This window comes from Vipera berus (genome assembly GCF_964194415.1).
Source record: "Vipera berus genome assembly, chromosome: 3".
NCBI lineage: Eukaryota > Metazoa > Chordata > Lepidosauria > Squamata > Viperidae > Vipera > Vipera berus.
Genome location: NC_138204.1, coordinates 171,090,025 through 171,112,931, shown reverse-complemented (window position 1 = coordinate 171,112,931; position 22,907 = coordinate 171,090,025). Strand labels below are relative to the sequence as shown.

At 37.6% G+C, this 22,907-nt stretch overlaps 1 protein-coding gene across 3 annotated transcripts in view; it reads left to right on the top strand.

Moving 5' to 3' along the window:
* CHST9 (carbohydrate sulfotransferase 9) overlaps positions 1-22,907 on the top strand; it is a 53,312-nt gene that overhangs the window by 4,041 nt on the left and 26,364 nt on the right. For all 3 annotated transcript variants that reach the window (XM_081324234.1, XM_081324235.1, XM_081324236.1), the window contains one exon: positions 8,399-8,596. In XM_081324234.1, the coding sequence (XP_081180360.1) occupies positions 8,497-8,596 (100 nt within the window). In that variant the 5' untranslated portion in view covers positions 8,399-8,496. Of the gene's footprint in view, positions 1-8,398; positions 8,597-22,907 lie in introns of those variants that run through there.

Below are 22,907 nucleotides of genomic sequence, written 5' to 3'. Positions count from 1 at the left end.
AGTTTATACTCAGAGAGTGTAAATTAAACTAAAGCTTTCTTTTGTAGCTTAAATCCAAAAATTCATATGACAAAGAGAACAATTATAGGTATCTTAAATTTTACTCACATCTGTTGCAGTTGGAAACATTTACAAAAGCCTATTATGAGCATGTTGTAAGCTAAAGGAAGTAGCTTTCTAGTACAAAGTGGAAAGCAGTTGGTGTTCACTCATAAAAAGAAATGTAAACAGCATTGTTTAAATATTACATATGTTAATAGTGGAGAAGGGAAACGGGGGTATTCAGTTCTGGCTGCAAACTAGAATTTTTGCTCCCTAATTCCATTTGTTCAGCAATGGGAAACTCAATGGGACTGAACATGTGGGGTTATCCTAAACATTCTTCCAGCGAGATGGCTACCTTCTGAAGCAGACTGGGAGGGAGAAAGTCATTCGTGTATTGTTGGTTTTAATCTAAAAAAGAGGGGGGGACAAGAAACAAGCCCTTTGTCCAGTGGTGGGATTCAGCCAGTTTGCACCACTTCGGCAGAACTGGTAGCTAATTTTTTGTTGCCCAGGCCCAGAACAGACTTCTGGAAGCGGCATCCACACAGAGAACCAATTGTTCCCATATTTGAATCCCACCACTGCCTTTGTCCCCTGGTATTATCAAATCTACCTTATATTTTCTTAACTGATTCCTCCGGCCCAGCACCATTGTCTAACAAATTGAAAAGAGGAAAAGAATTGTTTGTTATGAAAAATTAAATTAGAAGAACAAAGAGAAATAAAATGGTAACAAAACTTGTTCTAAGTATTTCAGTATTTGTTTGTTTTGGTAAAACAATAATATTTGAATAAGGAAAAAATATATGAAAAGCCTGTCATTTTTTTTGGGACTGTGCTGTTTGTTATCAAATTCCTTCTTATTAGATTTGTCTAAAATGGTTTTCAATTTTCTCACAATTTTAAGAGAGCCAGTTTGGTGTATTGGCTAAGTCTCTGGGCTAGAGACCTAGGTGGAGTCCCACCTTAGGTCTGAAACTAGCTAGGTGACCTTGAACTAGTCACTTTCACCTAGAAAGCAGGTAATGGCAAACCACTTACAAAATCTTGCCAAGAACACTGCAGGGACTTGTCTAAGCAGATGCCAGAAGTCAAGACCGACAAAGGCACCAAAAATAAATAATGCTGTTTCTGGGTGTAACAGGTTCAGGCAGTTCATAGGAACGTAAATAATTCAAAATTATTAAATAAGTTATTTTAAAAATCAGTTAATGACATTGTTTTCAAAAGTTGTCAGTAATTAATAATTTGGTATTTTATTTCTAAGAGTTGCTTCTGAATAATTATGTATTTTAGCCAATATTTTTTTTATTTTTGCTATTGGCAGAATACATCTAAAATGTAAGAGAGACTATTCTGGATATCTGTTTAAAAAATAATAAAAGGAGCAGATAGCAGGCTGGGGTCCTTAATCTTTTCATTATGACAATTTTACAGATGTGTTCTTTTCCCCGTGTTTCTTTGCACATTTTCCAGCCAGCAGCAGTTTGAGTAAATAAAAATGGGAATGGGAATGGGAAAACATAAGAAGTTATTTTTCCATAATAGTAAAATTGGCCCTAAGTCAAAGACATGAAAATCAGGGATTACCTGAGACCTCTCCAATATTGTCTTAAAGTATTTGGAACTATAGTTCTGGGATTTTAACCTAGCTAAAAATTTAAAAATGTATCCTGAATCCAGTCTGTTCAGCTCTGATATATTAGTATGGGGGAAAACCTTTGCAATTTAGGATTTTTGGATGTTCAGCAGTACATTCAAGTACTACCAAAATCCTTCTGCAGCATCTGTATTCAGAAGCTTTCTTTGCCTACATTGCATCCCAAAGTATTAGAACCCCGTGTTTTGCTTGGAAGACCACTCAGCTGCTCAAGAAAAAAAATGGCAAATATAAGCTAGAGCAGCATCCAAGACATTTGAGCTACGCTGGTTACCAGCTGTAATTCAAGATGTTGGTTGTCACGAGAAAAGTTTAGATTATGGCCTGGTTACTATGGATCATATTTCTCCTGTTGTTTTTACCTAATAAATAAGGTCTTGAAGAATTGGTGTGCTCTGGCTCCAGCTATCAAGCAATGACATCATGTGGGACATAGAATCCATTCATTCTCAGTTGCTGTGTTTGCCCCATGGAACAGCATCTCTCTGAGGCCCATATGGCTGCAAATCCAGTAGTAGAATTTGATAAAGCTATAAAAATGATAAGTCAATTTTTTCAGTGCCGTTGTAACTTTGAACAGTCACTAAATAAACTGTTGTAAGTCAAGGGCTACCTGTGTTGATATAATACTGTACGATATTGATACAATATTGAAGATATGATTTTGATTTTAAATGCTATGAATCATAATGTTTATTTTGACACAAAACTACAGCCTTTGGTGGTCTATTCTACAAGCACATTGGTAAAGATGCCCTAATCTATATCCAAGAATTAAAATTTCATTTGATATGGCACTTATATTGACATAGATTTACACTACATTATGTTATTGGCCCTTGTCTGACCCTTTACTAAATATTCTGCTTCCAAATATATTTTTTCTATTCTGATATTATTGACCTACATTCAGTCTTCTGATTGTAAGATATGGAATTTGTAAGCTAAAATAACATACATAGATTGAACATTAAAATAGTACAGCTATTTAAAAATAAATAAAATACCATACTTAAGCTTCATTTTAGTTCTCTGCTTCAAAGCATGGTTTTTGCTGTCCTCTTAGAGTATGCAAAAATGATCACTTTTGTTGCTACCATACCAATGCATTTCACAGAATAAAAAGAAACGTGATACCTAATCTTTGTACTGCAATCGTGTGCATAATTGCTTAGAAGTAAGCTCCACTGATCACAAATGAGGTATTTTTGCAGAAGCATGCATAAAATTGGTCCTTCTATGTTTTGTAAAACCATTTGTTTTAGCTAAACTAAGTTTGCCTATAATTGCCACAATTAAATGAAAATTATTGTCTTAGCTGGTGGCTTTTAGATTTTTGTCTTAGTACTACTTTCTGCTCTATTGGTTTTATATTGTGCCAAAGGTTATAGGCTAAATCAAAGTATGTCAATATTAACATTGTTAATAATACAGTACTTTTCTTCTGTATATTAAAGTGTTACAGGAAAGCCTTTCTTCCTGCATTCAGTATTTCAACTCATACATATCGTCTAAATAGCCAGTCTTCTCTAATGAGATGATGTAGGAAAATAAAGAGAACAAATTCCAAAGATTACCATGCTTTGGGCAAGCTGTTCTTAATTTTGTGTATGCTTAATACAGGTGCCTTCTCAACTTATGACAGTTTGTTTAGTGACTGTTTGAAGTTACAACAGCACTGAAAAAAGTGAATAATGGCCATTTTCACATGCAGCATTTCTATGGTCACGTGATCAAAATTCAGGCATTTGGCAACTTGGCAACATATTTATGATGGTTACAGTTTCCCAGGGTCATGTGATCACCTTTGGCAACCTTTTGAGAAGTAAAGTCAATGGGGAAGCCAGATTCACATAACCATGTTACTTATTTAACAATTGCAGTGATTCACTGAACAGCTGTGGCAAGAAAGTTCTTAAAGTGGAGTAAAACTCACTTAACTGTCCCACTTAGCAACAGAAATTTTGGGCTCAATGCTTATATGCTTAATAGAAATAATAATACCTTAACTATAGGGCTTTGTTTGCATGCTGAATTTTTAAATGAATTTTGTCAATGGTAAACTATCTTGAGATGAGGTGATTGGTTATTGATCCATTTATTCAGAAGAAAAAATCAGTGTTTTCTATAGAAGGGTTTCATGCAACATACAAAATCCATGTCTTCAGCCTCAGGAACCACCCCAACTATACTGCTGAATTTCAGCTTCCTGTCCCTTTGAAGTACAAAACATATGGAAATTGTAATTTATACCTAAAATAGGTTTAATAATTAATAAAAAAAACTAATGATTCTCTAAAGATTAAAATTAGAAAATTCCAGCTCTGTCTACTTTGCATTCATGCATAGGGTAAATCCCTGACTGATTGAACTGGAGACAATAGACATCTGAGGATTTGTGGCACAGAACGTGATATAATTTAGTCTATTTCTAAGCAGGATTCATAAGAATTCATAAAAGAATTCATACAGAGTGTTCTAATAGAAGAGTCAACCCCTGCTATGTTTGACACAGAAAGCAATGATCTATCTTGGTGTCATAGTCATGGATTTAATGAGGCTTATCAGCGCAGGCTGTAGATCAGAAATCATTGCATTAACTGCTCAGATTAATGAAGATGACACTTACTGAAATCTTATATAGAATAACAGATGCAAAACTGCATCTAATGTGCAGATAGTTTGAGCCCGAAGTGTACAACTTTTAATTAAAATTTAACACAATAGAATTTCAAATATCAGATATTTTAATTAGGATTACTGACAAACTTTTAAAATGGAAATTGCCCTAAATTCATCACTATGTCAAAATGACATAGTACTTTACAATAGCTGTGTGTAGTAAAATCTGAATTACTTCAGCGAACACTTTTGCTTGTTGATCTGAAAATGCTTAAGACTTTTTTTAATTGAAAAGTTTTACAATACATTTTTTAACAAAGCAAAACCCCTCCCCACCCCCTCCCCTCTCCCCAACCCTCCCCAAAACCTCCCTCCCTTCCCCCTCCCCCCTCCCCGACTTCCCAGAGCTCAATACAGGGTATAAAAATACAAACAATCATAGTCTACCTTATGCAAACAACAATAAACTATTAAATCTATCGCACTTTAACTCTTATAAACTAACTACAAGCAATATAAATATCACATCAATACTTATTCAAATGCTAGGTGAAACTTTTTAGTCCCATATTTATTCTGGATATAATCAATCCATCTTCTCCACTCCACAATATATCTCTGTTGCGATTGGTCTTTCAAATACGCTGAAATCTTTGCCATTTCCGCCATGCTTAAGACTTGACTGTCTCTTGCCAACAAATGTTCTATCAAGAGTATCATGTCCTGAGAACAATACTCTTTGTATTGTTCTTCTGGTGGCGCATTTTGGCAAGAGAACTGGAGAACAGCACCAAAACTTAGCAAAGTTGCAAAGTAGCAACAGAGACGGGCAAGCCATAAATTTGCTCTAAAAATGAAAAATTAATAAAGTGGTAAAATGATCACCATGTTTTATAAAAACCTTACTTTGAAATGCCAAAAAATCCTACATATAAAAAAGCAAATCATAAAACAGATGGTTTATTTTCTATACATTTGTTGCTAACTATACTGTAATTCAACATGATTTTTTTTTTAAAAAAAGTACCATTTGGAGGCTTTATTGATCTCTGCCAAACTATTTTTTTACTATTGAAGTTGGTAGAGAAAGCTGCTCTGCATGAGGACCATTTAACAATATTCCATATCTTGTGAAACAATGGCTTAGATGTAGAAATATATTTTAGTGACACGTTTCTTAATTTTCAAAGAAGTTTGCCATGCAGTAAAGAGAAAATCAAGAAAATTGCTTTTAAAAAAGTCCAAAGGGCCATTCAGGACTAACTGCATACTCTTTTAGATCTTGTCTATTATGTAAGAAAATACAAATTAAAGTTCAGAAACCATTAAATTAAAGGGTGAAATTTAGCTGACAATAATTTCCTTCAAAATCCAAAAGATTGTCAGGGCAAAGATCATCATTGATGTTGCTTTAGCTTCACAAATCTACTCAAGGATCCTAGTATTTCTAAGCTTTAGGGCCTCTTATGTCAAGGATAATGTCCATCATTTTAAATACTATGGTTAAGGATGGTATGAATTCTATGCATACTTGGGACTAGAAGTTGAGAAAAACTGTCTTAGAAAGAGAAAATAAAGTTCATCTTTACCAAGCTCTTTAGATATTAGGTAATTGTCACAGAATTTTCAGACAAGATTCTTAAAATGAAACATGAGGAATTTCTGTACAAAATAAGGTGCCATTTCTTATGTCTAATAGATTTCATGTGCACCATTTAATTATCATGCAGTCTTTTCTGTGTATTTTTACTACTGCTTAATTTATTGATCAATTTCTAATTTGATTTATTTTATTTTATTTAAATTATACTTATTCTTTACATCAGAAGCAGGCGGCAAGTAATATGTCAGCAGCTGAAACTCTTTAATCTGGCTTCTGGAGGGCCTCAGGAATTTGTCTATTACTGTCATGCCACTGAAAAATGCAGAAGATAATTTTTTTCTATCTTTTAAAAATTAATATTTAATAGTGGAAATTAGATTCAGAAGGGGCAAACCCTTCTGATCCCCACCCTTCCAGACTTCCCAAAATACCTTAAAATGCCCTTAAGGAAGGCCTTATTTTTTTCTTACTTATATTTTTATAAATTTGTCAAGGTGGCAAACATACCTAATATTCCTTCCACATCCTATTTTTCCCACAAAAACAACCCTGTTCAAATGGGTTGCACTGAGAGAGAGTGACTGGCCCAGTCACCCAGCCAACTTTCATGGCTAAGGCAGGACTAGAATTCATTGTCTCCTGCTTTCTAGCTTGGTGTCTTAACTGCTAGATCAAACTGGCTCTTTTGGATAAAAGTTTGGGAATTGAGATTTTTAATGCTGAGAATGAGACTGGTTTGATACCCAGAAGGGTCCACTCCCATCCTTAATTTTAAAATAAAACTGGGGGGAAAAATTTCATTGTTATGAAATTTTAGCCGCATTATCTCAAGGTGCTGGGAAGGTGTGAATGAACAACTGGAAACTGTATTAAGTTGACAGGCCTGATAATAACGTTGCTTAATAAAGTGCAAAAGTAAAATTATGTAAAGCTGTTATTTTTGTAGATTGTATTGGTCTCATGTAGTCTTAATGAAATGATACTCAAGAAATAATCTTATAACTCAGGGGTGTCAAACTCGCAATGTCATGTGCTGTGTTGCGACATAATGTGACTTTTTTTCCATTGCCAGCAACGGGGTAGGCGCGGTTTCAGCACGACACATCCGGCCCACAGGCCGGCAGTTTGAAACCCCTGTTCATAGGCCTGTCTCAATAGAGATTTCTCTGTCAGGATGTCAAACAAAATATAAAATACTTTGAAATGATTGTTTTCAAATATTTACTTTATTTTTTTAATTTTTGTCTTAATCTACCAGAAAGTTCTTTAAATAATGTTACTATTATACTCTGCTTCCTGAAGGGACTATGAAGTTTAATATTTCCTCTGTAGTATAGTCAACTGTATTATAATGTGCTGAGTTTGAAAGCAGATTGTAGTCTTACTTTTTTTTGCAGCCTACAGACCATTTTTGCGTTGCTTTTTGTCAGCTATAACATCCTGCTGTGTTTGAGTGGCAGAAGAAAGGAATTAAAATTAATGATTTCCTTCTGATGCTCTGAGTTTGCAAGTAAGGTAATTCTTCAGAAAGCTTTCGGCTTGAGCATGTTTTACTTAAACCCACTGGTAAGAAGCTGGCTGTTAAGAAGGTTTGTCTTAACTGGTGTGTGTGAAATTGGCAAATAGATTAACATATACTGTGCATTGTATAGTTTTTTATAAGAGTTGCTTTTAGGTTTACGTTTGGCATATAAAAGTATAATTCAGAATGAATAACTTGTATTAGCTTCCTCTGTTAGTAGATTTATTCATCATTTTGTTTTGAGAAAAGAAGAACTAGAGAGTTGAATAATTATTGACTTATGGAAGAGTTTTGATTAAAGTTTTTTGCTCATTTTTCCATTATATTTATGCCCTTCTGAATATTCTTCCTGCTGATTCAAATGATAGCTCTACGTCAGTCTAGTGAACATTTTATCTTACCTGCAGGCTGTATCTTGGTATTGGAAGTATATGAAAATAACACATTTGTGGTACTACAAATTAAACATGATTGAACTGGAACAGATTTCCTTTCCTTTGAAATATGTATTTCTGAAAAATGGCAAGTTGTTGGATGCAAAGCTGTTGTTTGGTACATTAAAAATGATAAATAATTCATATATTTTTTTAAAAAAAAATCTGCCTTTGTTTTGTATGTTATCCAAGCATGCATGAGCAAGCAATATAAACTGTTGGAGCATTGTAGATTAATATACTTCTGTGGTTCATAAATCTAAGCAATCACCCATTAGTATGATTTTGATTCAATTTCTTTTGACCTTAAGTTCCTTAAGTCTAGCTTCCTAACACTGCTAGGAATATGAGAACAGCTGCCTACTTTGTGAATCTTGAGACAGGGATCATAAAGTTGTTTTAAATTCTAATGTTGATTACAGAAGATGATTAAAATATAATTATCTGTGCATAAAAGTTATAAGAGAAATGGAAAATAATAGAAAATCAATTGTTTTATTGTATCTTTCCAGATCATATTTTTCTAGGAAAACAAGAGGAAGAAAAAAATATGCAGAATCTCTGAAAAGTGAGCTATGCCCTCTTCTGAAGTTGCTGAAAAAGTAGGGCCATGAATCTGAAACTAACCTATGTAACTGTACTGGTGTTTGGAGTAGCAGGTCTAATTGTATTGACATATCTGCAAACCTGCATTGAAGATCAACATACAGGTAAAATAAATAATACTGATATTAAGAACTTTCTTATTTAAGTTATAAATATCTGGAAATTTCTTCCACAGGGCGAAAAAAGGCATCTAGCTTTGACATTGAGGGAGGCTGTATTGTTTTTTAAAAAAAGATCTGGAAATACATGCTTGAGTTTCAAGAAAGTTGAATTTAGTAAGCTCAGAGAAAAATGCTAAACTGTTTTCTAGAACTAAAATATGTATCAACAGAGAAAAGAATCCATAAAAAATAATGAGGAGGAATCATTGAAGATACAATTACTATTCCAAGAAAAATAGGAGGCATCTAAAGTGATTGCATCAAAAATGGGAATGGAACAATCAAGAGATGTTTAAGAAATTAATTGAAGGAAGATTATTAAGCATAAGTATCGCTTGCAATCTATGTGTCCATAAAGCAGATTCAATATATTCTGGGATTAACAATTGCTACACATCCTAGGAGAAGACTCATTTGGTTTAAGAAGCTGAAGACAGGTTTGTGCACCTGTGTGCAGCGTGGTATCTTTTTGCCTTTGAATTGAAAGCAGACATAAACTTCAGTGGGAGTTAAACAGGGCAATTTGCCAAAAGAGACTCAGGTCAACAGCATTAATTAATGAACTGATGCTATCCATCAATTCTTACTTGATGATTTGCATAAATTAATATTCCCCCCTCCCAATTTTATTGGGATATACTGGAAACATATTCAACTTATACAGAAAAAATAACAAGGCTTCATAGACCAATAAAGGAGACAATATATAATAATAGACCCAATTTGTAATTATCAGTTATGGAAGACCTGAATCTAGTCTTAATCTCCAGAATGTAATACTTTTTTGTTCACCTTAATAACTCTTGTTCTTTCTTTCTTTTTTAAAAAAACGTTTTTCTTACATTTCTGTTTTGGTGGCTTGAATGTCATAGTAGAGATCCTTAGAAACATATACATCCATATTGTACATCCATTCAACATAAGACTGCGGCAAGTACATCTGTGATTATATATATATTAGCTCATATTAAATAACATGGACTTTTGAGAAAATCTAAATGACATCCTAAAATCTGTTCAGAAATTTAATTCCCTTTCAGAGTAGAGGAAATATTTACTTTTCAGCAGCATTCAGAGTGGATTGAAGTGATGAACAGAGTATTGTAGCGTAAGCCCCTCTTTTGACCACAAATATGCAGTGGATGCTATTGGTACATTATCTCAAAATGATTGTAGAAAGAGGATGAAAGCCAGTGTAGACCTTTTATTATTCCAAATGATTATTGTATCTCTGTTTAATTATCTATAACTAAAAATTCATACACAGTTGAATTTCAAAGAAGCCCAATTGAATAAGTCATTTGAAATGAAATCTCTTGATTAATTAATAGTTTTGGGATTACATGATCATTAACTATATAATTAGAAAGAAGACAATGTCTATATCTTTTGCATAACTAAAATAGAAGGTTTTAAAAAGGAAGTTGGATGGAAAGCTAAAGGGCAAACTAGGAAAAAATCTCAATAAAAGTAGCATTTAGTAAGTGACTTACTTTGCCAATTCATATGTTTGTAATTGTAAGAATGCTTAGGCTATGCCTCCTAGTAGTAAAACATTGCACGTTGAACAGTGACACTGTTGCCAATTATTAAGAGTATACTGAACTACAATATTTCTTTCTTACTTCTGATCCTTACTAGCCTTTCTTCAGTCAAAGAAATAACTTACAGTTTAAAATGTAGATCAGGGGTTCCCATCCCCCCAGTCTGTGGTCCAGTGCTGGGCTGTGGTCCTTTGGGAACAGGTCAGCGCAAGGAGCGGGTGAGAGTACAAAAGCATGACGTTCCAGTTGCACAAGCGGGGGGCACACATATGAAACCATCCCCTCTACTCTCCAAAGCCACCACTATTACCACTGCTGGTCCATGAAGCTGGAAAGATTGGGACCACTGGTGCAGATGATGCTGTTTATATACTAAAAGTAGGAATAGCTTCACAAACTCATATAATCTCAGTAAAGTTATTCTGTTTCAATAGTGGAAACTTATCTTAATAACTGGGCACTGTTCAGCCAGTGAGACTTTTGCTCAGAGCAGTGAAAGGACAGTGCAATAGACAAATGCCACATTCTGTGATATTTGCTCCAACATCTAAACTTGTATGATTAACAGCCATTTCAGTTCTTGCTGGTTTGTGGCTTTTGGGGGTTGTGCTATGATACATCTATCTTACCTATGTATTTAATTAAAATATATTCATATTATGATGGCTTCATATAGTTATCTGAGCAGTGAATATAATTGCAGCTGGCTAAATGGAAAACAGTAAACATAAGCTTGTTGCACATTGCAGTTTCCCTGAAAGAGGCTGTTCATATTTCTAGCTGATAAAAATAATATATCACATTAGGAGAATTAACTTTTGCTGGGAGTGACAAAACTTCAGATCAACCCCTTCAAAGACAATCCATTTTCAGCAAATCATTAAGGAATTTTTAACTCATTTTTAAAAAAAAATTTAACTCATTTTTAACTCATTTTTTAAAAATTGTCAAATCATTAACTTCCTAAATATTTTTGTTGTGAGACAGCGGCAGTCAAGAAATGTGTACAGTCAAAAGCTCTTTCTCTCTGTTATACCTTACTCAGAATTATGTTTACATCTGTACATTCAAATTATAGTACCCTGAGTGAAGAGGTTTGAGTTGGTTGATTAGTTGATTTTTACCATATAAGATAATGTTAAATTGAAACCGTTATGGTTCTGAAGGGTATGTTACAGACCTAGTCTATGCTACATTGTGTAATAAGACTTTTTTTTCTGAAACAAGTCAATTAATAACCATACATACAACAACAAAATACAGAATGCTCCAACAATACCAAGGATCTTTATTATTATTTTAGACTTCCACAAATATTATTTTTAACCCTTGCTCAGATATGCAGCATTGTATATTTGATTGTCATTTGACATCAGTTGCAGATTGAATAAAATTGAATTGAACTTTATTTGGCCAAGACACACAAGGAATTTGTCTCTGGTACTGAAGCACTCAGCACATAAAATATATTATGTCAGCCAGAATTTGAAATACACTTACTGGTTGATTTCCAAAGTTCCTGGAAGTATTCTTCAATTATAATACTTTCACACAAAAAAATTGTTCACTTCAGCTTGAAAAATATGCCATTAAACTCCCTGTTTCTTATAGGTTGTTCTTAAAGTGACTATAAAGAAAATAGTTTATGGAACGAATACATTTATGTTTATATATTTATAAATATATAAAATATATTTATATATAAAATATATAAAATATATTTATCGACATAGGGATTGCCACTGCCATTTAATCCAAAGTGATGAAATTGATTTGATAACAGTAAATATGGGCAAAATTAGTTAAGGTGCTGGTCTAGGACCAGGAAAACCCAGTCCTTCCTTACTTGGAACTTGGAAGTGGCTACATGATGTTGGACCAGTCATTCACTCCCAGTCCTAGACAAGGAAGTCAAAAAACATCAATCTACCAACCAACCCTGTACCAACCAGCCCTGTAACAGGATAGTAGATCTTAATCTTATAATCTTAAGTGAAGAGGACTTTATTCTTCACTGGATTGATTTGGGCTGATAATAATATACCAATGCATATTGCAATAATGAAATTGACCAGTTCTATGAAGCCCTCCAGCACCTTATAGAACTAACACCAAAAAATGATGTCCTTATCATTATGGGGGTTTGGAATGCTAAAGTAGGAAGCCAAAAGATCACTGGAATAACAGGCAGGTTTGGCCTTGGAGTACAACATGAAGCAGGGCACAGGCTGATAGAATTTTGTCAAGAGAATACGATGGTCATAGCAAACACTCTTTTCCAACAACCCAAGAGACAGCTCTACACATGGACATAACCAGATGGTCAACACAGAAATCAGATTGTCTATGTGCTCTGCAGCCAAAGATGGAGAAGCTCTATACAGTCAGTAAAAACAAGACCAGGAGCTGACTGTGGCTCAGACCATGAGCTTGTCATTGCAAAGTTTAGACTTAAACTGAAGAAAGTAGGGAAAAGCACTAGGCCACTCAGGTATGAATTAAATCATATCCCTGTTGAATATACAGTAGAGGTGACAAATAGATTTAAGGAATTAGATCTGATAGACAGAGTGCCTGAAGAACTATGGACAGAGGTTCGCAACATTGTACAACAGGTAGCAACCAAAACTATCCCAAAGAAAAAGAAATGCAAGAAAGCAAAATGGCTGTCTGAGGAAGCTTTGCAAATAGCTGAGGAAAGGAGGGAAGTGAAAGGCAAGGGAGAAAAAGAAAGATACGCCCAACTGAATGCAGAATTCCAGAGAATAGCTAGAAGTCACTGGGTGACTATTGGTGGGTGCAATAAGGATGGAAAAATAGTTGTATTTCACTGCCACTTATTTCCACAAGGTAGACCATAATAGCAGCTCTAGCTCATATCTGGTCATGTAGCTTAATTTGTTAACTTCTAAACTTTCTTTTCTGTTTCTGTGTCCCTCCTATCTCAGCCTGGCTCTTGCTTCCTCCATTTTGTTGTCTGCTGGAAGCAGAGATATGAATGTGGCCATATTGGTATGTGGTTTTTTTTCTGTGTGAAAGTGAGCTGTTGTTACATGCAGTTAATTACATGGAATAGCTAGTCTAAATGTCTGCTGAGACATTCCCCTTCTATATTTTTACAAGTCCCACCCCCCTTCTCTCTTTTTCTCTTTGCTCTTCTGACGTGATCTTCCTTTTGATTAAATATGATAGTAGTTTTGATACTAATTTAAGCAAGAAACTAATTCATGTTTATAGAAATGGAGAGGGTGGTTCTTGTATTATGTTTTTGCTACATTTTGTATTTTTAAAATTTCTTATTTTTGTGTGTTATGATCTGGATCCATTCTTAACTTCTCCATTAATCAAAACTAAACTTCGTAATTTCTATTACTTATTGCATTACTTATCTTCTTGCGGCATATTTTATTTCTCTGTCACATATATTGAAATCACTTCTATTATGTGTTTGTACCATTTTTCTTTGTGTAACAATATATAATTATTTTATTTTCTTTTAATCTTACAAACTTCATTTTCATCTCCCCTTCAACTCTCTTTCTTTTTACAGATGGTTAAACTAGGGACAGGGATCTTTGTATTTTTTTAAAAAAAACAAACCCTGCACCGTAGTAGATTAGAAGTAGTTTAATAAAATTATCATGAGAACATGGAGGTTGTGAGAATATGACTTTCATTTCATTTAAGAATGACTGCTGAGGCAGACCAGAGGTCCAATTTAGGCCAAGTTTATTTTTTCAAACAGCAAGCTCTGCAGTCAGATGTCAGAGAAACCATATTATAAGCTGATCATAATGCCAGAGATATTGTCTGCTTGTGGGTAGAAAAACTATTGCTTTTCCTCAGAGCTTCGATGCTGGAGTCAAATGAGATTATTGCATTATCTGTCCTTTCCCACAATGTGCCTTATTATGTAAACAAGCCTTTCATTTTTAAAACTGGAAGGGAGGACACATCCACAAGTTTATTTACTTCCATCCTGAGGATCCATTTTTATTTCTTGTTCCTTCATTTTGCTTTTCCTGGGTGGATATAAGGTTAGGAATGTGAGGAAGGAGAATGGTAGGATAAGAGAATTTTTTTGCTGCTGACAATGTTGGTATCCTACAGCTTGAATTAGTTTGGGCTTCTTGTAAAAATATTCATCTACTCAATATATTATGGGGTAGCCTAAATGCATCTTTCATGTACTTTCTTCCATCCATAAGAAATATTGCATTTCAATAAAGCCCCTTCTGTAATTCTTTGAATTTGTGTTCAAAGGATAAATAGTGCACAGGGAAAGCTCATATTAGATTGGAATGATTACTAGTAATAATTTATATGTTGTATGTTATGGCCCAATAGTATATAAATGTTTTCTATTGGAAACAAAGATAGATGAAATATCTCTATCTTCTTCAGAGTCTGAGTTGCATGTGATCATAGTATCCAGAAAAATAACGATTCATATTTTCAAGTCCTTTCCATGGTGATGCAAACCATGATCAGCACATGAGCTCATGTTAGACAAGGGAACATAACCAAAATCAGTCTTCACTGAAAGATTGTAGAACTGTTATGGCACTTTTGATCTGGAAATATTGCCAGGTACTTCTGTTAAACATTTAGCTAAAATATTCAGATCTTAATATCTCCTATCCTTAGTTATGTAAGAAGAAATGTTTTGTTGTCTAATAGAGAATTCACAATCATTTTTCTCAGATAACATTTGATGAGCTACAGGTACTTTATTACAAAAAATAGCAGGCTATATAAATAATCATGGTTAGATTTAGTTTCATTTGTGCGTTTAGTCCCAAAGATCTGGAAGATCTCTAAGTTGGAAATAAATAACTCATAGTCTTTGGATATCTGGAGAATTCTTAGCTTATCAGGGGAATTACTTGCAGTCAACAAGGTTTATCCAAAGATAAGATATCTTCCACTTCTTCTATTGACATACTTTATCTTGTATGGTTGGCATTTGATCCAAATTGCTTTAAACATGATGTGAAAAAGTTATTTCATATGAAAGATTACCTGAAATATCCATTCAGGCTGATTTTAATAGGAGCAACATCCAAATAACAAATTCAGTGAAGGGCTGAAATGACAATGACAAATGATAATGAATAGCCTGGATTGGGGAAAGATAATTTTGTGCCATACAGTAAAGTTCATCCTTAAGTCCAAGTTTTAAATGAACAATTAGACCCTTCATTAGTGTGATAAATGAGGAAGCAAACACTGTGTTTAACACCTGTCTAAAAGGGGAAGGAAAACATAATAGCAAGAAACCTGCAAAACTTAAATATGAAAAGACATTAACATGGGATTAGTTTCAGAAAACACATTTATAATGGTATAAAATGTAAATATAACATATGAATATCAACATGTTTACAGTATTTTAGATTTATTTGCACGACAACAGAATTATCTTACTAGTTAGAACCAAAATGCAGAGCCATCTGCCTGAAAGTGGCCATTTGAGACAACATTTCTGCATAAACAGGATTTTCCTGCCATTTAGATGATAGCAACAGCACTTGTGTGAGTGTACGTACTTAAAGGTTAAGCTTATTTCTAATCATTCTTTTTACAGTATTGCTTTTCTAAAGTATTTTGATGCCTGTTGTACCTTTAATGTATTTGCTGCATTTTAGGCTACCATGGTTGGAAAGTCTAGCAAATCACACAAATAGTGCATATACCGTATTTTCCAACGTATAAGACGACTTTTTAACCCATGAAAATCATCTCAAAAGTTGGGGGGGTCATCTTATACGCCCAGTCGTCTTATATGCCAGAAAATAATACATAAATCAATTGAGCGCCCCCGTTCTTGCAAAGCAACTTCAAGCCTCCTTAGTCCAGTCCCCCCTCCAACGTGACTCTCCCTTCCCACCCCCAAGAGCCTCTCAGCCCCTTCCCCTCCCCCTTGCAAATGCCAGACCCTGGGAGCTCTTGCGTCTATTCCAAAGGGTGGGTGGAAGGAAAAGCCCCTTTCAGCTCCGGCTTGGCTGCAAGTCAGCGAGCCGGCAGGGCAGTCCTGCACACGCGCGTGCTCCCCGGCTGCTAAGGAGTGCTCAGGGAGCCGTGGCAGACACCTCACGCCCTTCCCTCTCAAGGCGGCACCGGCAAAGCCGTCCGGCGTCAGGCGGGAGCCGGCAGGGCAGTCCTGTGCACACGCGCGCTCCCCGGCTGTTAAGGAGTCCTCAGGGAGCCGTGGCAGGCGCCTCACGCCCTTCGCTCTCGAGGCAGCACCGGCGGAGCCATCCGTCGTCAGGTGGAAACCAGCAGGGCTTTGCATCATCTGCATCAGACGTGTCTGAATCGGGCTCGTGTCGGACACTTGGCAACTGGCATGTAAGTATTTTCCGGCGTATAAGACGAAAAATCTTGAAAATCTTCTCAAAAGTCGGAGGTCGTCTTATATGCCCAGTCATCTTATACGCTGGAAAATACGGTAGTAAGTGCTAGAAGGATAGAACAGAACTGTTTACGTAAAAAAAAGCATTGATAAATTGCGTAATTGGAAGCCTCAGTGCTATGTAAGTGCAAATAGCTTGAGTAAAAGCTATGAATTCAAAATGTCTTTTGAGCTGTTATAAGCTATGATAATCGGGATTGATTGCTATTAAAATAACGCCAGATTAAATACATTTCTGTAAGACTTCCCATTTTGAAATTCATGTATTTATTGAGAATATATTATATGCTCAATTAACACATGAAGTGTTAATACCACTTTACAATGCCTTGGTAAGGCCACATTTGGAATTCTGCATCCAGTTTTGGTCACCACGATCTAAAAAAGATATTGAGATTCTAGAACAGGGGTGTCAAACTGCCGGCCGATGGGCCAGATGTGTCATACCGAAACTTTGCCCACCCCATTGCTGGCAATGGAAAAAAAGTTGTGATACATGTGACTTGTGACTTGTGCGTTTGACACCCCTACTCTAGAAAGAGTACAGAGAAGAGTAACAAAGATGATCAGGGGACTGGAGGCTAAAACATATAAGGAACGTTTGCTGGAATTGGGTATGTCTAATCTAATGAAGAGAAAGACAAGGGGTGACATGATAGCAGTGTTCCAAAATCTCAGGGGCTGCCACAAACAAGAGGGAGTCAAGCTATTCTCCAAAGCACCTGAAGGCAGGACAAGAAACAACAGATGGAAACTAACCAAAGAGAGAAGCAACCTAGAACTAAGGAGAAATTTCCTGACAGTTAGAACAGTTAATCAGTGGAACAACCTGCCTCCAGAAGCTATGAATGCTCCAACACTGGAAGTTTTTAAAAAGAGACTGGACAGCCACTCGTCTGAAATGGTTTCTTGCCTGAGTAGGAAATGTAATATAATGTAATATATACATGTTAAAAAAATAAGAAACTTTTATTCTTATAATTAAAATGAAGCCATTGGAGATGAATAAATTGACCCACCATACAGATGATTATTTAATAATTGAAAATATCTGTTAAAGGAATTAATGTTCACTTCCTCTTTCTCCCCATCCCTATCCCTCTCTTTATGTTGTAGTAAGAACACCAGCAGTAGCAGGATGAATTCACTTTTCCTGGTTGTCTTGAATATTGGATTAGTAGATATAATTGTCTTTTCAAAACAGACAAGTTACACATTTCTTTAATACAATTCTAAATATCAGTAACATTACTACTTTTCCAATTTCTCAAACTAATTTTCTTAACAATCTGCCATGCTAGTTGGTTGGTTGGCTTATTTATTTATCTGTCTGTCTCTCTATTAAATTTATATGCTACCCATTTCATCAAGGCAACTCTAGGCAATTTATGATCCAGCAATTAAAAACACTGATATAAAATATTAAATCATTAATTTAATCACTAATAGGGACATTAAATTTGAATTAAAATTGCTATAATATTACTTTATGTAACTTCTCAAAAATAGTCAAGATCCAAAATTTCAGGGCATAATTTAACATACATTAACATTCTTAACATTAAAAGGATTCTGAATTAAATCTACCTATGTACATTAAAATATTTTAAAATGTTGGCAGTATTTCACAAGATGAAGTCATAAGAGTTAATGACTGCTCACTTTTTTACATAGCTAACAAAGAAAATCTAAAGTTCACCCTCTCAAATAAATTATAGTGTCTGGTAGATCCAAATATAATCTTGATGGGTCACTTTTAATCTTAACCCTATTGAAAAAAAAACATTTTTAAGACCTACAACCATTAAAGTTCCATTATCAGGTGTTCTAATTCTTTAATCCATTAGCCATGAATGTCCTTATTGTCAACTTTTATAATATTCTTTATTTTTTTATACAAAATGAAGTGGGCTTAGTTTCAGACATCAATTCCCTCAAATATAATAGCAATTCAGATTTCTTAGACAAATACAAAGAACCTGGTCCATATCCAGCCATTAAAATATGCTTGTGTTGATTATGTTGTTACTGCCACAAATTTTGGAAACAAATTTCTATTTGAAATAGAAAATATTTGAAATAAAATTATTTAATACAGTAATTACAAAAAAGATTTAATATCCTGAATCCTTATCAATATGTTGAATCATCGATGTAAAAACTGGCAATGAAGTAGACCAGGGCTTTTCAACCTTTTCACCCATTGTACCACTTTTAGGATAAGGCAATATCCGAGTACCACCAGTTGCCAAGCAAGGTGTCAAAAACTTGACCAAAAAAAAGAGGAAAAAAAATGATAAAGTACAGTTAGTCCCCAACTTACAACAATTCGCTTAGTGACTGTTTGAAGTTACAGCGGCACTGAAAAAGTGACTTATGACCATTTTTCACTTATGACTATTGCAGCATCCCCAGGGTCATGTGATTTACATTAGGATGCTTGGCAACTGTTTCATACTTATGACGTTCAGTGTCCCAGAGTCATGTGATCACCTTTTGCAACTTTTTGACAAGCGAACTCAATAGCTGAGAGGGGTGTGTGTGGCCAGCTCATCACTCTGGTTGCAGGGTTCCGTGCGGGGCGGAATCTGTGGGTCTTTGGTGGAGGGGGGTGGGACTGGGGTGGCTGCTTTCCTTCCCTCCCTCTCTCCCATTGTCCCTTCCTTCCTTTCTTCTTTCCTTCCTTCCTTCCCTCCCTCTTTGTCCCTTCCTCCTTTCCATTGTCCCTCCCTCCCTCTCATTGTCCCTCCCTCCCTCCCTTCCCTCTTTGTCCCTCCTTTCCTTCCTTCCCTCTCTCCCTTCCCTCTTTGTCCCTCCTTTCCTTCCTTCCCTCCCTCCCTTCCCTCTTTGTCCCTCCTTTCCTTCTCTCCCTCCCTCCTTTCATTCCTTCCTTCCCTCTTTGTCCCTTCCTTCCTTCCCTCTCTCCCTCCCATTGTTCTGCGCTACGATGCTCAGACCCCGGCCTGGTTTTGGCAGGCAATGGAGGATTCTCACCACATGGAGCGACTGGGGGTGAAGAGAACTGGCGACATCATGGCCCTGCCTGTGCATGCGCAGAGGCAGAGGAGAGTGCATGCTTGAAGGTGGCCATGCGTGCACCCCTCCTTTGCCCGGGGTTGCTGCTTGACCTGCCACGGCTAGGCGTGGCTGGCAGCTTTGTGCCTGCTGCTGGGGCAGTGGGCAGGCAAGGGGGGCTTCTCCAGGGGTGTGGGAGAAAGACACATTCTCCAACCGAATCTTCCATCGCCTTCTCTGGGCTAGGCTGCAATCTCACCTGCTGCTTCTGTGCCTCCTCCTTCCTCCTCCCCCCCTTGTAGAAAAAAAGGAGAAAACAGGTAGTCGAGGTATTTCCCATCCTGGATGCTGTCTTTGCAAGAGAGGCAGAAGTGATCGCCCTTTTTGCAAGCAGGAAATCTTGCACCGGAATTGCAGCCGGGTATTTTCCCCCCTCACACGCACACACACTTTCCCTGGCTTGTTGTACGGCATCTGAGGTTTCCTTCCTTGTGAGGAGACCCACAAGATTTCCTGCTTGCAAAAGGAGCATCCGGGATGGGGAAACCCCCTGCCCCACCACTTGCCTTCTCCTTTTTTCTGCAAGGGAGGGGAAAGGAGGAAGCGCAGAAGCAGTGGGCGAGATTTGCAGCCCAGTCCAGAGAAGGGGAAGGCAGAGCTGGTTGGAGAATGCGTCTTTCTCCCCCCCCCCGAGGGAGAAGTCCCTCTTGCCTGCCCACCGCCCCGGCAGCACCATGCAAAGCTGCCAGCCATGCAACACACCCGGCTGCTTGCTTCTTGATATATGAAGCCCCAGGATCAGCGGGCTACCCAGGCAGCACCTGTCAAGCCCCATGGGCCTGACACTCAAAGGAAGGGGGGGGGGGAAATCCAGCACCAGACCGTCACCTCCCTGTCCATTCTCTTCCAGCTCTCCTGGATGCTTTTTTTCATGTGCGAGCTCAAGGAAACTTTCCTAGACTAGATTCCGCCAGTAGTTTCAAACAAGGAACCTAGTCCAAAAAAATATTTCACAAAGTTTCCCCACATTTTTCCAGCCACACGCCAAACGAGGGCAGTGCAGCGGAGTTAGGGGGCTTCCTGGAACATTATGTCCCAATTCCTTACTCCTCTCTTTCCACACACCTCCTGCTGCTTCTACCCCCAACCACCCTCCGGTTTTTAGAAAGCGACCAAAAGGCTGCTAAGACCGTCCAGAAAAGCCAAAATGTATGATCCAGCGCAGAACCAAGGTGGAAGGGAGGAAAGATAAACTCTGTGTGTGTGTGTGTGTGTGTGTGTGTGTGTGTGTGTTTGTGTACACAAACACACATGCCCTCACCCACAAAGTGCAACACCAGCCCAAGAACTGCCAGAGCCCCGGTCCTCTCCCACTTCCTCCGGCCCCCCCCCAGCCAAACTCTTCCACCAACTTTCAGACAAATTACAGCCCTGCATCTCACCAGGCTCGCCACATGCAAAGCAGGCAGGAGACACGGCGGTATTTCACCTTCTCAGACACATCGCACAAATCCTTTGGACCCTGGCTCCTGGCAATCTCAGTAGCTCACTTTCTGCAAGCGAGTGAGTTGTGCAGGAGTGTGTAATTGGGTTAATCAGCGCAGCTCAGCTGTAGTTGCACAGGCTGATCCTGCACTCCTGCCCAGTTAACTTGCTTTGAGAAAGCAAGCAGAAAACAAGAAAGTGAGCTGTGCAGGAGTGTGTGATCGGGTTTCTGTGAAACACTGGGGGGGAGGGAGTCAGGCAGGCGCGTTTTTCCCTCCACACCCACGTTCTGATGGCTTCGCCTGACGTGCATCAGCAAAACAAACATGGGCCTTGATTCCCACCTGCTACTGCAGGATAAGTCCTCTGGGAGGGTGTGCACCATCTGGCTGGTTTGCTTTCCCCTCCGTAAAGCCAGGCACCGAGGAGAGGGGGGAAAGTCTCGAGGCCCGGGAGGCAATGTGAGGGCTGTGAGGGGTATCGCAAGCTCACGTGGGGAAGGAGAGAAAAATAAGATGGAAGAGAGTGAGGACACAACAGAGAGAGAGAGAAGGGGAAAAGAAGGAGGGGGCATTTGTGAGGTTGGCGCTCAGGGCCGCGACGCGAGTGGTCTCAAACACCTACCGGCCATGGGAGTGGTTGGCTCTCTCCCCTTCAGGCTCACGCTTACTTGTGAAGTAAGAAGATAGGGGGAAGGATGACACGGATCCCACACGAGAAGAGGTCAATCTGTATGCTGCACAGGGGAGGGGAGGGTCTCGCTCTGCACCTGCGCTCTTTGTGTGCCCTTGGTAGGGTTCCTGCAGGCCACCGCCAAGCAGTATGTTTTCCAGCAGCAAGTGAGCTGGGAAGGAGTGGAGCGGGGGGAGGCAGGGGGGGAGGAAGGCAATGCTGTGTACCACCAGGCAGGTGATCATGTACCACCAGTGGTATGCGTACTGCTGGTTGAAAAGCCACGAAGTAGACTACCTGGCAAAATATTAGGATATGAAGATAATTTATAATCAAAACTCACTAAAGTAATACCAGTAATGTCAGTAGTAAGGATTATAAGATTAAATCAAAAAGCAAAGCGGAAAGTGAGCAACCCTGATAGGTATCAAATTGTAACTTAAGCATATCTGAAATCAGTAACTTGTGCAGTTTTGCCCAATTCAGAATAGTAAACAATGTGAATGATAATTTAACGAAGTTCAAGAACACGATGTTAGAAGTATTAAGGATAACAGATGTCATGGCTGTTTTCTCATTTTTTCTTCTACCTGAGCCCCACCCAAGGCCTTTTCTCCCATGGTTGTTAAGTGAATCACTGTAGATGTTAAGTAAATCACACACTTGTTAAGTGAATCCAGATTTCCCCCATTGACTTTGTTGTCAGAAGCCAGCTGGAAAGGTGGCAAATGGTGATGACATGACTCCAGAATGCTGCAATCGTTGTAAATATATAACAGTTGCCAAGTGGCCAAATTTTGACCATGTCTCCCTGGGGATGCTGCAACAGTCATAAGGACCAGTAGTAAGTAGCTTTTTTTTCAGCACCACTGTTACTTTGAACAGTTGCTAAAAGAATGGATGTAAGCCAAATTCACCTGTAGTGAACTTACCATCATGATGTATGTATGTATCATTTAGAGAGAGAAATATATTAGACTTTCTATTTTTAGAATATTCTTTATATACTGCCAAAATTTATTAAGTATTTTTGGAAGGAAGGAAGGAAGGAAGGAAGGAAGGAAGGAAGGAAGGAAGGAAGGAAGGAAGGAAGGAAGGAAGGAAGGAAGGAAGGAAGGAAGGA